The 15778-nt window shown below is 37.7% G+C and overlaps 1 protein-coding gene across 1 annotated transcript; it reads right to left on the bottom strand.

Moving 5' to 3' along the window:
* Positions 1-3588: 3588 nt before the first annotated feature.
* tnfaip6 (tumor necrosis factor, alpha-induced protein 6) lies at positions 3589-10366 on the bottom strand. The gene is made up of 6 exons (XM_066688064.1): positions 10196-10366; positions 8569-8706; positions 7615-7776; positions 5996-6224; positions 5581-5621; positions 3589-4901 (listed from the first exon to the last, which is right to left on the bottom strand). Exons 1-6 carry the CDS (start codon positions 10293-10295, stop codon positions 4762-4764), a joined length of 810 nt encoding a protein of 269 aa, XP_066544161.1. The 5' UTR covers positions 10296-10366; the 3' UTR covers positions 3589-4761.
* Positions 10367-15778: the final 5412 nt, after the last annotated feature.

Genomic DNA, 15778 nt, shown 5'->3' with positions numbered 1-15778 from the left:
ATGATGATGAATACATAAAAAATCTACTTTTTAATTCTTAAAAAGGAAAGAAAATGTAAGTGTGTCTATATTATATCTCTTTTATCTCTTACACATCTTAGTATATCTTTTTCAAGTCATGCCAGCAAAGCTTCTTCTTTCATCTTCTCCTTTTTTATTTGGTCTGCTGGGACTTTCTGCATCTTTGGGGATCCATTCTATAGCTCCTTTTGTCCATATTTGGTCTGGTCGTCACAATGTGTTGCAGCCCATTGCCATGTTAACATTTTCACTTTTTAGATGAAGTCACTACTAAAATACATTTCTTTGTTCTCACATCCATTTATTAGTTTTTGTTGTCTATTCTTGCTATTACAAGAAAAGACCATACATCTTTACATACTATTTGTTTACATGCATGCTGTTTGAAGTTTCTGTATACTGTATACTAGATACTTTTATCTTCAGGGAAATAGGTAGATTTTCTAAATGAGTATTTCACAGAGGTTTTTACAAAAGAAAAAACAGATAACATGCCACAGGTTAACAATCAGTCCAGTGAAACCCTAAGAGAGATCAGGATAAATGAGGAGGAGGAACTAAAGGGACGAGCAGAATTAAAAACAAACAAATCACCTGGGCCAGATGGTATATTTCCAACAGTACTTAAAGAAATGAGGTAAATTATTTATAGGCCGCTAACTCAAATATTCCAAATGACACTTAGAACAGGGGATGTGCCAACTGACTGGAAGACAGCAAATGTCATCCAATCCACAAGAAAGGGACAAAACTGAGCCAGGAAATTACAGACCGATCAGTCTCACCTGCATCACCTGTAAAATGCTGGAAAAAATGATTAGACAGAAAATAGAGCAGCATCTTAACGAAAACCATATTTTTGGAGATAGTCAACATGGGTTTAGACGAGGCAGATCATGTCTTACTAATCTATTTGAGTTCTTTGAACACGCAACTGCAGCTGTAGATCATGTGAAAGCATATGATATGATATACTTAGATTTTCACTTTTAGCTTTTGATAAGGTTTCACACCAAAGACGGATCCTCAAATTGGAAGCTGTAGGCATTCAGGGTAATGTAAGTAGATGGATTATGAACTGGTTGATGTCTAGCAAACAGAGGGTGTCGATTAGAGGAGTCGCTTCTAACTGGAGTGAGGTTGTTAGTGGAGTTCCACAGGGATCAGTACTAGGGCCTGTGCTTTTTCTAATCTATATTAATGATCTGGACTCTGGGATAGTTGGCAAACTTGTCAAATTTGCAGATGATACTAAAATAGGTGGCTCAGCGGATACAATCTCGGCAGCACAGGCTATTCAAAGAGACTTTGATAATTTTTTGTTGTCGTCTGACACCTGGCAGATGAAATTCAATGTGGACAAGTGCAAGGTATTACATGCAGGTAACAAAAATGTCCACTATAATTACACTATGGGAGGAATAGAACTAGATGAAGTAACACATGAGAAAGACCTCCTCACTTTCTCCGTCCGAACTGTGTGGGGAAGCAATAAAAAGGCAAACATAGTGTTAGGTTATGTTGTCAAAAGTGTAGAATTGAGAACAAGGGCAGTGATGTTCAGACTGTACAATGCACTAGTTAGAGCTCATCTGGATACTGTGGACAGTTCTGGGCTCCACACTTCAAGAAAGATATCGCTGCTCTAGAGGCAGTTCAGAGGAGAGCAACCAGACTTATTCCAGGTCTGAAGGGAAAGTCCTACTGAGAGACTGAGGAACTGAACCTTTTCACCCTGGAACAGAGGAGACTATGTGGGGACTTGATCCAAGTCTTCAAAATCATGAAAGGCATCGACCACATCAAACCAAAGGAGCTTTTCCAGATCAGCAGGGACACACGCACCCGGGGACACAAATGGAAATTGGGCTTCAAAGCATTCAAGACAGAAAACAGGAGACACTTCTTCACACAGAGAGGCGTCACAATCTGAACAAACTCCCCAGCGATGTGGCTGAAGCTGAAAATTTGGGAACGTTTAAAAATAGACTGGATAGGATCCTTGGATCACTTAGTTATTAATGGACACCAAATGAGCATGATGGGGCGAATGGCCTCCTCTTGTTTGTCAACTTTCTTATGTTCTTATTTCCTTTCGATAGCTTTTTTTAATTTATTTTATAAATCTCCATCTGCGTTGTTTTTTTGTCTTCTTTTACCTAGTAAAATTTTTCACAAAGCTCCAGTTTCCTTATTTGCATCCAAGACTTCTTGATGTTTGCATCTGCATGTCTTCAGGTGTTTTTGCATAGATAACTATGTCATCAGCAAATGGTAAGTTGTGCAAGTAAGCTCCATTTATCTTGATACTTTTCTCCCCCAAGTCTAAAGTCTTGCCGTTACGTATTTTTGTGAGAGTGTGTATCCTTGATGTATTTCTTTGCAGATCTTGCCCTTGCCAGTGTCTTGGTGGAGTCAGATTGTTGTAACATTGGAGATATATTTAATAAGATTTATGTATGTTTCCTCACTGTGAAGTTCCTTGGGAAATGCTGATGGACAGCAAACTTCAAGTCATACCACAAACTGGATTTAGGTCGGAACTCTGACAGGGCCACTCAAGGACAATTATATAGTTTTACATTGTGTGCTTCAGGTTGTTGTAATACAGATAGGTATACAGAAGCAGGGTTTCCTCATGGATTTTTCTGTACTTTGCTCCATTCATTTCCCCATCTATCCTGACAGGTGCCCCAGTCCCTGCCGATGAGAAATATCCCCAAAACATGATGCTGCTAGCACCATGCTTCACAGTAAGGACGGTGTTGTTTAACTGAGTGCTGGGTTTGCACCAAACATAACGCTTTGCATTTTAGTTGCATCAGACCACAAAACATTTTGCCACTTGGCTGCAGAATCTCCTCAGAATCTCAGAATAATCGTTTTTGTTTTTTTGCATACTTCTGATAGTGATAATAATATTTGAAACAGGATTGAAGGTGAACTTTGCTGAGTACCATACTGGCCAGATTTGTGGAGGGATTGGGTTATTGTTGTCACATGCACACTTTGACAAGTCTTGCCCATAAAAGCCTGTAGCACTTGCAAAGTTGCTATTGGCCTCCTGGTAGCCTCTCTGATCAGCCTTCTTGCTTGATCATCCAGTTTGGAGGGACAGCCTGATTTTTTTGTAGTGCCATACACTTTAGACTTCTTAATAATCATCTTGACTGTGCTCCAAGGGAAATTCCTATTTATACCCAGAACCTGATCTGTGCCTTTAAACAACTTTGTCCTGGAGTTCTTTTGAAAGCTTCTTGATGCTCATGGTTAAGTCTTTGCTTTGAAATGCACTCCCCAGTACAGAGAACCTACAGGAATTTATACTGAAATCATGTGAATCATTAAAATTAACAAAGGTGGAAGCCACTTAATTTGCTGCATGATTTTAGTGGCGATCGCTTACACCTGGGCTGATTTAGGGGGCTGAACACTTATCCCACCAAGAACTCTTCATAAAGTCCTACAACAACTGAACAGAGTATAAGTAAAGTTGAAAAATAATACATTACACAATCAGGTAATGTTCAAGTCTGCATTAGTCTAACAAAAACAAAGATGTAGGAGTAAAGTCACATTTTTAATATTTATTGCAGTAACAGAAAGTCCATCAGCTTAAAAGAAGCTTACAAAGCAAGATCACATCATGTAAGGCCAAGAAGAGCTTCCAACAATCATTATAAGAAAGGAACAGAGTTTTAAAAAGCCAGGGAGAATGCAGAGGCCTTCATTTTGATTTCAATCAATAAAAAATGTATTCATGAACAGTAAGTTGCAGAGTTCTACAGTGAAAATAATCACAGCTGAGGGAAGGTCCCCTGGTGTATCAGGCAGGATTTCAATTGGTGTATCAGAACACAGGGGATCAGACAGAGTCTGAAAATAGCATTGCATATAATTTGGTATAAAGTGCACCAGCCCCCTTATGAATTATCCAACCCCCTAGCCATTTATTTAATTTAAGTTACATTCTGATGTCTTGCCTATATCTATGAGTATAGCTATGCCTATATAGTTTATTTTAAATTGAAAAATGGCTTTATGCATAGTGCGGAAATAATCATAATAGTGTATTTTACAATTATTACTAGAACCCCATTGCTATTTTGGACATTTACTAATTAGCAACCTTCATCTGGGAAGCGACCCACTGAGATTAAAGCCTGTGTCTGCAGTGACTGGTCCTCCGTCAGTACAGTTTGTGCAGCCAAGTCTTTAAAAATGGATATTAAAACTGCAGTATTAACAATGGTTATTAATAGCTTAGTGGAAACTAGCCATGCATAAATCTCTTTTAAATCGACTTCATGATTACCTGTACAGTCATTACTAAAGTCACACAGTGTGATTGTTACTTTGTGAAAACTTAAAATGTTAGAAACGTAACAATAATAAATACATAGAAGTACATTTTGTGTTTGTGGCAGTTAACCTTTCTTTTATTATTGTTTTCCACAAACTCTGAAAGGTTATGTTAAAAACAAAGGAAAACTTGTCCTGAAGAAACAGAATTCCAAATATTTTAAAACCAAAGCTTAAGCCTCCTTCTATAAAGATGAATACAGTTTTACCATAGAATAAAATGAAGACAAAAGGCCACTAATGGCATTTCTGTTATTGCAATATAGAATGACATATTCTTCTTTTATAAGGATAGGGTTATATTGGTAAGTGTAACATTTAATACTAGCAACACTTTTATATACAGTTAGTTGGTTTTATTAAATGCAGTTTGCCATCTCACTTGTCATTTGTCAGCAAGCCTGTGGTTTCGCTATAGGAGCTGTTACTGAAGGGAGGATCTATCGCATTATATTCAATTTTGAATCCACCAGCCGTCACAGATGAATCAGTCAGAAATTTTAAAGTCATAACATTTCCTGGAAAAGAAAAGAAAATGCAGGCATTTAGTCATCTTATGATTATACAGCATAAATCACTCTTTGGTCAATTTGGAGGAGACTGTGGTATTTACTTTGAGTCAGATGTATCTAATAAAAGCGGCAGAAACACTCAATCACTTGCTGTGACAACAAATACTAAAATGACAAAACATATATAAGTGCTTTATGGGTGTTCTAATTGAGTTAGAACACCTTATTCCTTGACCTCCTTCTGGCGCTTACTCAAAGCACATCTTTTCAGACAGTACTTGTAATTTAGTCCTTTACACTCCTGTAAGACAGCACTTTACAAAGTTTTATCATACTTCTTGCCTTGTGTTACTAGTACTCGTATTATTCTGATTTCCCCTATGCTCCCTTTCCCTTTGCCCTTGACTGTGATCTAACATCTTGTCTGAACTCTGCTTTTACAATCCAGGATGTAAGAACTCATATTGTATTCACTTGTGTAAATTGGAATTTGTAAAATGTATTATGCTTTGAATTTCACTGTATTATGTAAATTTGAAATTGTAATGTTTTATGCCTTGTACTGAACTGTATTTTTGCACTTTGTATTGCGCCTATATTTTGTAAGTCGCCCTGGATAAGGGCATCTTCAAATAAATAAATAAATAAATAAATAAATATTGCTGGATTACTTTGTTTTTCATACCTGTGCTAATGAAGTCTTCTGGTAATTCATCTCCACAGAATCTGAAAGAAAGAGTTATAGATTGAGGAAGAGTTATGGTTGTCTAAAAAAGTAATGAAATAGGTGAAATATAAAATACTTGTTAGGAAAGCACATTTCTTCAGTTCACCAACATAAGAGAATATCTTAGAAAGCTTCAGTTCCCCAAGTCAGCACAAATGCAACCCTCAGGATGTTCTCATGTGCCATTCCAACGTACTTGCAGATACAATTCCCCTCACACAATGCATTTGCTTTTCAAGGCTGTTATTTCTCTTGCTATATCATGTCTTGTATTTTGCTTCATGTACAACTTCCCGTATGGTTGTATTCTCTGCGTGTTTATATGTATATTCGGTTAATCTAACAACCACTAATGGTAGCCCAATACATTTACCTTCCTGTTAAACCAGATACATCATCATAGCTGTCGTAGATTTCTAGATAGTCTGCCAGACAGGAAGTGTCATCCTCCAAATCAAAATCGAGGAACTTCAGCATGATTTTCTGGCCGTAGCGAACCCTGATGTGCCAGTAGCATATCTGCTTGTCTTCATATTCATCTGGGTAGCCTGGAGACTGTATGACCCGCTTCTGCTCGGTCAGGATGCCGCCACATTCCTTGGCTTTGTCAGACAAAAATATAAAGGGCATGTAGGTGAGACATTTAGAAAACAAAAACAAAAAATAAAAGTACTCTATTCAAGAATTAATGACCAAGGCCCTAATCAAATCAAAGCTCCAACCCTCCCATCAATCGCAAATGACAGAACCCAATACCCCACAAATGGATTTCCAGATGGAGGAAACAGAATCTCAGCTGTGTTTGAATTTGTGATTGGCAGGTCTCTGAGGTTGTGGTTTTAACGGTGGTCACCAGACACCATCAAAATAAATACACTTTAACGAAGTAGGATTACCCTTGCTTGGATTTCTTTCTCTTTTGTTTGACTTCGACTGTGTACTGTTAGACCTCCCACGTGATCTCAGTTAGTTTCACAACCAACTTGCACTTCCGTGTCTCGCTACTGCAATCAAGTCACTTCTGCCCTCAGCTGATTGCGTAGATCCGCTGAAATAGCACCGGGCAATACTTGCATTCTTTAACATTTCTTTATTTACATATATACATGAACGCAACTGAAAAAGCAAAATGTCTCAAAAGAGGGCAGGAAAAAAATATATACTGTGTGTTCTGTAGCCATAGTATTTCTATCATCATATTGTTTATTTATCTTTCATTGGTTCATAGCTTGCATTCATTTAATAATTTAATAAAGGAATTAACTAAATACACAAACAGCACTATTAAATAACTTTGAGTCAGTGACATCAATGTATAGGATGAACTTCAAAATGTAGCATTACGTCATTTTTGCATTAAGTAATCTGTACACTGACATTTACAAATAACATCCTACATCAAAGCTACATTTTAATTGAAATCATATGCTTAGACAGCATTTTGTAATTGATTTCCTACTTATTAATTACAAGAGGTAATACTAACTTACCATGTGTTCAGAAAGCTTTTAAAGATTATAATTGGCTTTGCAGTAGCACATTGGCCTGAGCCCCTAACTTGGAAAACCTCTCTGAATACTTTGCTATTAAAATGTAACTGATTGCTTACACGTCTCTCTACATACATTTGTTTTTACTGTTATTCATCTCATGGAAAAATAAAAGAAAGTAACGCGGATGCAGTGCAATATACATATCTTTAGATTATCCTTATGGATAAACTGGCCAATAATCTCAGAATCCCCTTTTTGGGTTCCTCTTATAATTAATGTCCAACAGCGATGTTTCACTGGATGCATATCGTTTGTCCAACTGTGACACAATGTGTGGCCTACAACACTGTTAGTCACGCTTGATCATCGGACCATGAGGAAACTTCTTTTCTCACCCATGAACAGTTTCTCCCATGCTTCAGAGGTATGACTGTCCCGCCCACTATGTTTTCTAAACTGAATACGGTGCCATCACAGAGTTACTCATGGTGTTACTAACCGGTAGGGTTGTAGCAATAGACATCCCACTTCTCGCTCTTGTTGAGCCGGTAGCCGTAGTCAATGATTCCCACTCTCCCGAATCCACAGTTGCTCCCAGCTTTCACAATGGGATACCCCACTCTGCCTTTATCAAACCACCCGGCCGCACACACGTGGAAACCTGAGTGGAGATTAACAAATAAAGTTATTTTCAGTGTTTTATAAGCAGGTCATGTTTTTGTGATATTGTATTTTTATTACTTCACTAATAAAGATGTCATGTAGTACTCTGACAGGTTCACGGTAAACCCAAGACGTATTGTGTTTCACTTTTACAAATATGAACTTCCCCGGTTTCCTGAAATCCAAGTAAATGGGGTTTAACAAGCTTACATTTCAGAAGTGACTAGAGAAGTAGATTAAAAATGGAAATCTGGGTACTATAATTACAAGCTGAACTGACTTTTAAGTGAATCGAGGGGTGGGGGTAAAATATAAAGAACCTTAATGTGATCTGTGTCTGTGAATACAATTTGAGAGTCTGTGCCAGGAAAGAAAACATAAAACAGACTCCTGAGGTTAGACATTTTGCCAAGGAGTAGTTACAAATGAAGACAGTGGTATCATTGACAAATGATAGTTGTTGCGATTAACTTCCAGTAACACAAATACCACTGAATTAAAATGTAAATTATGTATGCTCAGATTATTATAGTCAGTTCTTGGTGGAGACAAAAATAATTAAGCAACACTAATCCTTATCACATTAAAGTATTAATCTCTCTTCGCAATCTGACAACATCATGGTATTACATAACTTACCCTGCCATAAACCCATAATAGCCAATATTACATCTGAATGTGTTTACGTCATTTGAATGTATTTTCCATGTAACAAACCAGTGTGTCACAAGAGTAGAGCACTTGGTTCCTGGGGCAAATGCATCCCCGCTGTTTCCAATGGGAGGCTAACCTATTTTGCGGGCCGCTTCCAGCTGGTTGTAAGTGGCCAACTGTCCCCCTTCGTACTTGCACACCGCCTTGGCTTCTTTGTAATTCAGCTGATACTTCCCTTTGCGTGATTCCCTGTGGTAAACTCCGGCTGCTTGCTCTATATATGGAGAAAGAGAGGGGGAAGATAAAGGAGGAGGAGGAGAAGCAGACGAAGAATGATACTATTCAAGATATTTACAATCCACTATCTGGTTTCCATTAATGATGTGTCATGAGGAAAACCACACTCCAAAAGAAGTTTGATGTACACAAAAAGTAGAATAGGGAGGTGACTGCCAAAAGGTTGCTACATCTAGGTACCCTTGGGATATTTGAATTTCCTGCTTTTGTTTCTCTTGGAATCAATCATTTACACAACCCTTTCTACAAACCACGTCACCATCACACACTTGGCCACTATGCTTTGATTGTATATCTCTGTATGCTTGTTTTGACATCATGCATGAATGACCCCTCAAAACTTGGACCACTCGACTAATTAGGGGATTTCATACACTGAACTGAGTTTCTCCAGTTTTCTCATTTCAGTGCTAGGGTTTTACCATTCTAGTGTCTGACGTACAGCCATCTGTGAACAAATATATACAGTTCAGTAGCAGGCGTGACATGTAATGGAAATTAACTAAAGTTATTCTATTTTGTTTTCTTCCTCTCTTTACACAACAGATTGGTTTCATTTCCAAGTTCCCGAGCCTTAGGGCTAATGGGGTGCCAGCAGGGGACACATCTCTCCAGCTTTACTTCTGTGGTCTTCCCACTGTCATTCCAGCTATTGGCAAATAATTCCTTATGTCTCCATTCAGCACGCAATTGTACAAAACATCCTCTTTCTTCTCCTTCATACATTTTATTTCCTCTCCCATTCTTTATACTGCAAAGCGTTTGATTGTCTCTTTAGTGTTCCTTATTCTAATCACACATGCTAGCCATCATTTATGTCTCTTAAAGGTCGATGACATGAAGTGGTCAATAAACCATTGAGCGATTATACGTTTGTTTTTTCTCCCAAAGTGCTTGGGGATGACATTTGGTACTGTCCATGTTTTATTTACGTATGTATGGTTTCATTTTGTCATCTGTACTGTGTTGACAGTGCAAGCAATGGGTCTAAATACTGTTGAATTCAGATAAAATTAATAATAATGAATAAATAATGTGGGAAACCAATTTAAAGTGCAAATTTGATTAACAATGCACTGCAAACAATTATAGGGGGCAAAAACACATATAATATATAATAAAACATATAATAAAAATAACAGATCAAAGATGAAAAACAAAAGAATGTATAGAAATCATTGTTGGCAATTAAAGTGTGAAAAATATGATTCAACACATTTATATAATTGAATACATGTTACAGTATAACAATGTAATAAGGTTGTGTTAATAACCAACACCGAGAACAAAAAGTCTATGAAACTTTAATACAACATTAGCGAGCAGTGTAAGACTGAGACCATGTTTCGAGGTTAGAACACTCATTCTTATTCAATTAATTAGGCTATCTGTGTACAAGGTCAAACATTATAGGTATCTAGGAATCATCTCACCTTGCTATAAAACATAAAACACATCCCACTCACCCAGCCAAATTGAGTTGTGTAGTATTCCATCCTTGTAACCCCATTCGTGTGTTTCTTCCAAGAGGAAACAAATGGCCCAGATGAGTTTGAACACTAGCATTCCCTCAGCCTGTGTGTCTTTCAGTGTATGTGTTGGGGGAACTGTGCCGCGCTTACTCTGTTCGAGAAACATCTGGGTGCCAGGTTTTTATACCAGAGCTGCTTGCCAGACTGCTCGACTCAGAGCTCTGTGAGGTCACCGGTTTCCAACTGAAAAAGTGCCTCAGCAATGACTCCCAATTAGGATAATATCTCAGCCAGGGGGGCCGGAGGAATGGCCTGTGCTTTGGTAATGTTTTTTTTTTTATGACATCAAACTGTTGGTAACGTGCATGATGTAAAGTACCAAGATGTGCTAATCTGAAAAACGCCAACATGCACATACAAAGAAGAAAATAGACATGTTTTCATAATGTGCTTTAGACTAAAGGCTTGTATGGTAATTATGACTTGCTTATATAAACGTAGGTCTAAGCACAACCAACGCATTACAGCATTTTGACAATCCACTTATTGTACTTATGGTACAAGTTTCCATATGTGTAATATTAGGCTTTTTTTTTTTCTCAAGTGATTTACTTATTGTTTATTAGTGGTTTCCAGCAAACAAACTTGATTGACAGTTTTTATTACTTCATTTTCTCTAGTATAGGATTTACCAGTTTATGAATCTATACTTTAAATATGTAGATTACATAGTTTTTCCATACGCTCAGTCACTGATTCAGAGCTGTTAAATGAGCTACTTAAACTGGACCCTATAAAACCACCTGGGTTAGATGGTATAGATCCTTATTTTTTCAAGGTGGCCACTCCTATCATAGCTGAGCCAATTTCCAACATCTTTAGCCTGTCTCTCCACTCTGCACCCTTGTTTAAAGGGGGTGATCAAGCTGATCCAAACAGTTATAGACCTATTTCTACTTTGCCCTGTGTATCCAAAGTATTGGAAAAAGCAGTTAACAGGTTTCCTTGATGTCTATGGTATCCTTTACGATGTGCAATCTGGTTTCCATTCTGGTTATGGTTGTGTCTCTGCAACCTTAAAATGATGTCATCACTGCCCTTGACAGCAATGTTGTGCTGCTGTTTTCAAAGCCTTTGATACGGTTGACCATTCTATTCTTATAGGTCGGCTAAGGTCTATTGGTGTCTCTGAGCAGTCTGTGGCATTGTTTACAAACTACCAAAAAGTCCAGTGTGTAAAATCAGAACACACACTACCTCAGCCCCTACTTGTCACCAAGGGAGTACCCCAAGGCTCGGTTTTAGGCCAGTCTGGCAAGCTATAAACAATATAGCCTGGTCAGTAGGAAATTCTCTTATTCATTTATATGCTGATGATACAGTCCTATATTCAGTTGCTCCCTTCCTGGACGTAGTGTTAAACTCTCGGCAACAAAGCCTTCTTTGTGTTCAACAAGCTTTTTCTTCCTTAAACCTGGTTTTGAACACCTCCAAAACCAAAGATACGTGGTTTGGAAAGAAAAATGTCCACCTTCCTGGCATTATTGCGACCTCAGAAGGCCTAGAGCTTGAGGTAGTTATCTCATACAAATATGTGGGAGTATGGCTTGATAATACACTGTCATCTTCACTTTCAATATCTAAGCTGCAGGCAAAGGTAAAAGTCTAGACTTGGTTTCCTTTATCGGAATCGCTCCTCTTTCACTCCAGCTGCCAAACTTACCAATGGTCCAAATGATAATCCTCCCCATGTTGGATTACGGAGAAATAGTATATAGGTCGGCAGGTAAGGGTGCTCTTGAGTAGCTTGATGTTCTTTGAGTAATCTAATCCAACCTTCATCCTGTACATACCAAACTCGGTCTGCCAGACACATTCTGCCCAAGGTTCCCAAAGTGCATACGTTCCTGGGCCGTGCCTCTTTCCAGTGACTGGAATGCACTGCAGAAAGGTCTAAAGATGAAGAGTTTTATATCTATTTCCTCATTCAAGGGCTTCATTATGGTCACTCTTGCTGACACATGCAGTTGTTATATGTAGCATGCCACCACTGTCGACCATACCTTGTGTGTTGTTGTTTTTTTTTGTTGTTGATACTGTGTTGTGTTGCTGCCTTGTTATTGTTATTGCCGTTCTATGTTTCTGCTGTATTGTGCTGTTGCCTTGTTGTTCTGCTGCCATGTTTTATATATATATATATATATATATATATATATATATATATATATATATATATAATTTAGTTTTATTTCTAATCCCTATCCCTATCCCTTCAGGAGGCCTTTTTACTCCTGCCAAGTCGTTATTGTAAATAAGAATTTGTTCTTAATTAACCTGCCTGTTGAAATAAAGGCAGCAAATAAGATAAAACCTGCAAAATGAATAATGGAATTGAAAATTACAAGCAGACATTTTATTATAATTTAAAACAGAAATTGAACAAATTGCCCGTCCTCATTTTTAATGTATCTAATGTTGTGATGTGCTGACAGTGGATGACGATTCAGGCTTATAATTTCTTCCTCTTCCTTCTTCCGCTTTTCATTTCTTCCTCTAGTAAAGTAACTCCTGCTTTCCACTTGTAATTGTTGAAGGATGTACATGTAGGAGTTATATGCTAGATATGACATATAAAATATGATATTCCTTTAAAAAAGTCCTACATTATCAAATGTTCAGTATTTTTCAGTATCTCCAAAGCCAGCCAGCACTTCACAGTATTATGTTCAACACCATAGCTTTAACAGTTTACACCCAATGCTCAAATCGTAGTGTTCCTGAACGTTTTTCTCTTTCACTGTACGCCAACATAACATCATTAAAAAAATAATAATCCATCAATTGGTTTCCTGGCTGAGGCAGTTTACAGTTCAAAAGAAAAAAGCTTTATTGTTCTGACAACTCCTCATTATGCAAGAAGAAGGAGAGATGTTTTCTGAGAAAGGGGTTTTCACCCACTACAAATTCTGAATATTGACCTGTAGTTGTCTTACTAAGGTTCATTGGCTGGTAAAAATCCTGTGTCGATGTTTGATTCAAGGCGAAGCTCCAAATAGAACAAAAAACAACACTTTTTTGGTTTGGGAAATTTAATTTCAAATTATGCAAATACATAGGAGTGGAACATAAATCTAAATGCTAAAACCTTCACCACCAGACAGTGTACCAGACCCCTTCTTGCTTTTGCTTGTTTCAGTTATCATGCCTGGTCAACGTCCAGCAGCACAGTTTACTCAGCAAAAAACACAACGCACAATTGATTTCTGTGCAGGAAGCATGAAACAGCTGTTAACCCACTTCCTGTATATTTGCCCCCTCTGCTGGTCTGGTAAAGTGAACAGGCTGTAGATAACAGAGATCAGAAACACCGGACTTCCTGCATTAACTAAGGATCAAACCAATAGTTTTATAAGGGATAGATGCAGGAAGGGCCAGCTATTGTGTTAACCTGGCAGCAGTCCCTCCTGTCTATCAGTCAATTCTAGGCTTGGTTCCAGAGACCCAGTTAGAGAGAATATATGAATTTCTGAAAACATTTTATTTCGCTTGGATATGTGCTTTGAGTCCCACAAAGCTTGAATACAAAAGAATATATTAAAGTAAAAAGCTAAACAATCACAGTCACTCGGTTCTGTTTTTAAGAATACATTCCTTTTCATTACTTTCCATTTTGTGTTTTGAGACTACACCTATTTATAGATCATATTTGTATAGCTGCATTTTCATTCCTACTTGACATGAAACAATGTTGGCCAAATACATTATTTGTTCACAAATATTTGTACTGGACTTCATTCTGACAGCTCGTCTATAACTTCACATCCAGTGTGGGAAACCACCAAGCTTTCGGTCCCAAAAATGAAACCTAGGTCGAAGTACATCTGGCACAAATGAGGAATCGGCTCCTGTTTCCGTCGTGTTTCTCCAAACTTGCTTTGAAATATTTGTTTAGGTTTCATGGCGAGCTTACATCAATAATCTTTATTCACTGGTTGGCTTCACGGTTTCGTAATTGTCACTTATTAAAAACTATGCCGTTACTAAAGTAGTACACTTGTTTTTGAGTGAAATTGTAGTAGTAAAAGTAAATGTCAAAAGTGTATGCTCTGCCTTGCACACTCTGTGACTGTGTGGTGCATTCCCAAGACACCCTATTAAGAGGACAAATAAACATATTTATAAACCAATCCAGCAGAGGGAGCCATAGGATCATTTGTGACAGCTATTATACTGTAAATTAGTAAAGTATAACTGAAAACAGATGTCACACCCTAAAATACCCAAAACGTCATGTTTGCATATGATTTTAACAATATACCTCAAGATATTTTTTATTATGTAATGTACATTGGATTAATGAACCAACAAACAAACAAACAAAAACTGAACTGAAATACATTCAACCTGATTTCCCAAAGACTACCATTCCAAAGGGTACTTTTGTTAATTCATTCCGTTAGGAAAAAGGGTCACCTCGGCTAAGCTCTTAACTTTGCCGAATCTTTATTCTGCACAATGGAAGGTCTCTGTGGGACAGCAAAGAGATTAGCGATCGGTTTGCATTTTCTGGAGAATGGTGGTCTGCTCTCATCCAATCAACTCGTCTCAATCAACAGCATATTTGACCTGTCACCTCTGAGAAAGGCCTTTGTACGTCTGCAAACAATGAGTGATGTTTTCAAAAGTAAATTTAACCCACTGTTTAAAAACTGATATGTAAACATTGTAATGGCCGTCCCAAGTTAAAGTAAGCAGGAAATGTCACTTAGTGAGAAAAATCGCTGGGCTCCACCTGTTTTTCATTCCAGACCAGAAATACTTTATAAATCCCATCTATATGTTTTCTGTAATGTTCAGCCTCCTGAAGCAGAGGTCCAGAGGTCATGTTTGTTGTGACTGTCAGGACGTTGCTACACATGTACAGAGTTTTCACTTGGACACAATCTGAGTCACACTTTCCTGTAAGCAATTACAATGTCTGCTGAGCCTGGATGACACAACACATACACAAATATTCCAGCATGTCAGTGCTGTATTTATATTTATATTGGAATCACAAAAAAACAAAAAAAACAGAGCAAGAACAATCTTGTTTTTTTTAAATAGGCCGTCTGCCCCCAAAATATAGACTAGATGGCTTTGGTTGATGTAGCCGACAAGGATACCCATATTCATCACCAACTTGTTAGACTTATCTGATACCCTGTACAGGTATGAACATATCAACACACAAATTACCTAATTTATCCCATGAATCTGAGGTTTTATTTTGACTGCCACTGTTTTTGATAAAATTAATGTGAAAACACACACCCACACTAAAATCTGTATTAATGAAGAAAAACAAATTATACTTGTGGAAATGTATACGTCATTATATTCATTACATATTAAAACAGAACGATATGTCACCGCACCGGAAGTCAGTGTTAACCAGATTGTTTTAACTCGCAGTGACTTCAGACAATGGAAATGTGTAGCATATTCCAATAATCTAATTTGCTAATTGAGCCATATGCTTCGAGCTGCTATGCACCGCTTTGGTATTTAATGTGACACGCATAGCTGAGGCAGGAG

Source organism: Amia ocellicauda, chromosome 16 (assembly GCF_036373705.1).
Source record: "Amia ocellicauda isolate fAmiCal2 chromosome 16, fAmiCal2.hap1, whole genome shotgun sequence".
In the NCBI taxonomy this organism is placed as follows: domain Eukaryota; kingdom Metazoa; phylum Chordata; class Actinopteri; order Amiiformes; family Amiidae; genus Amia; species Amia ocellicauda.
This window is presented reverse-complemented; position numbering and strand designations above follow the sequence as displayed.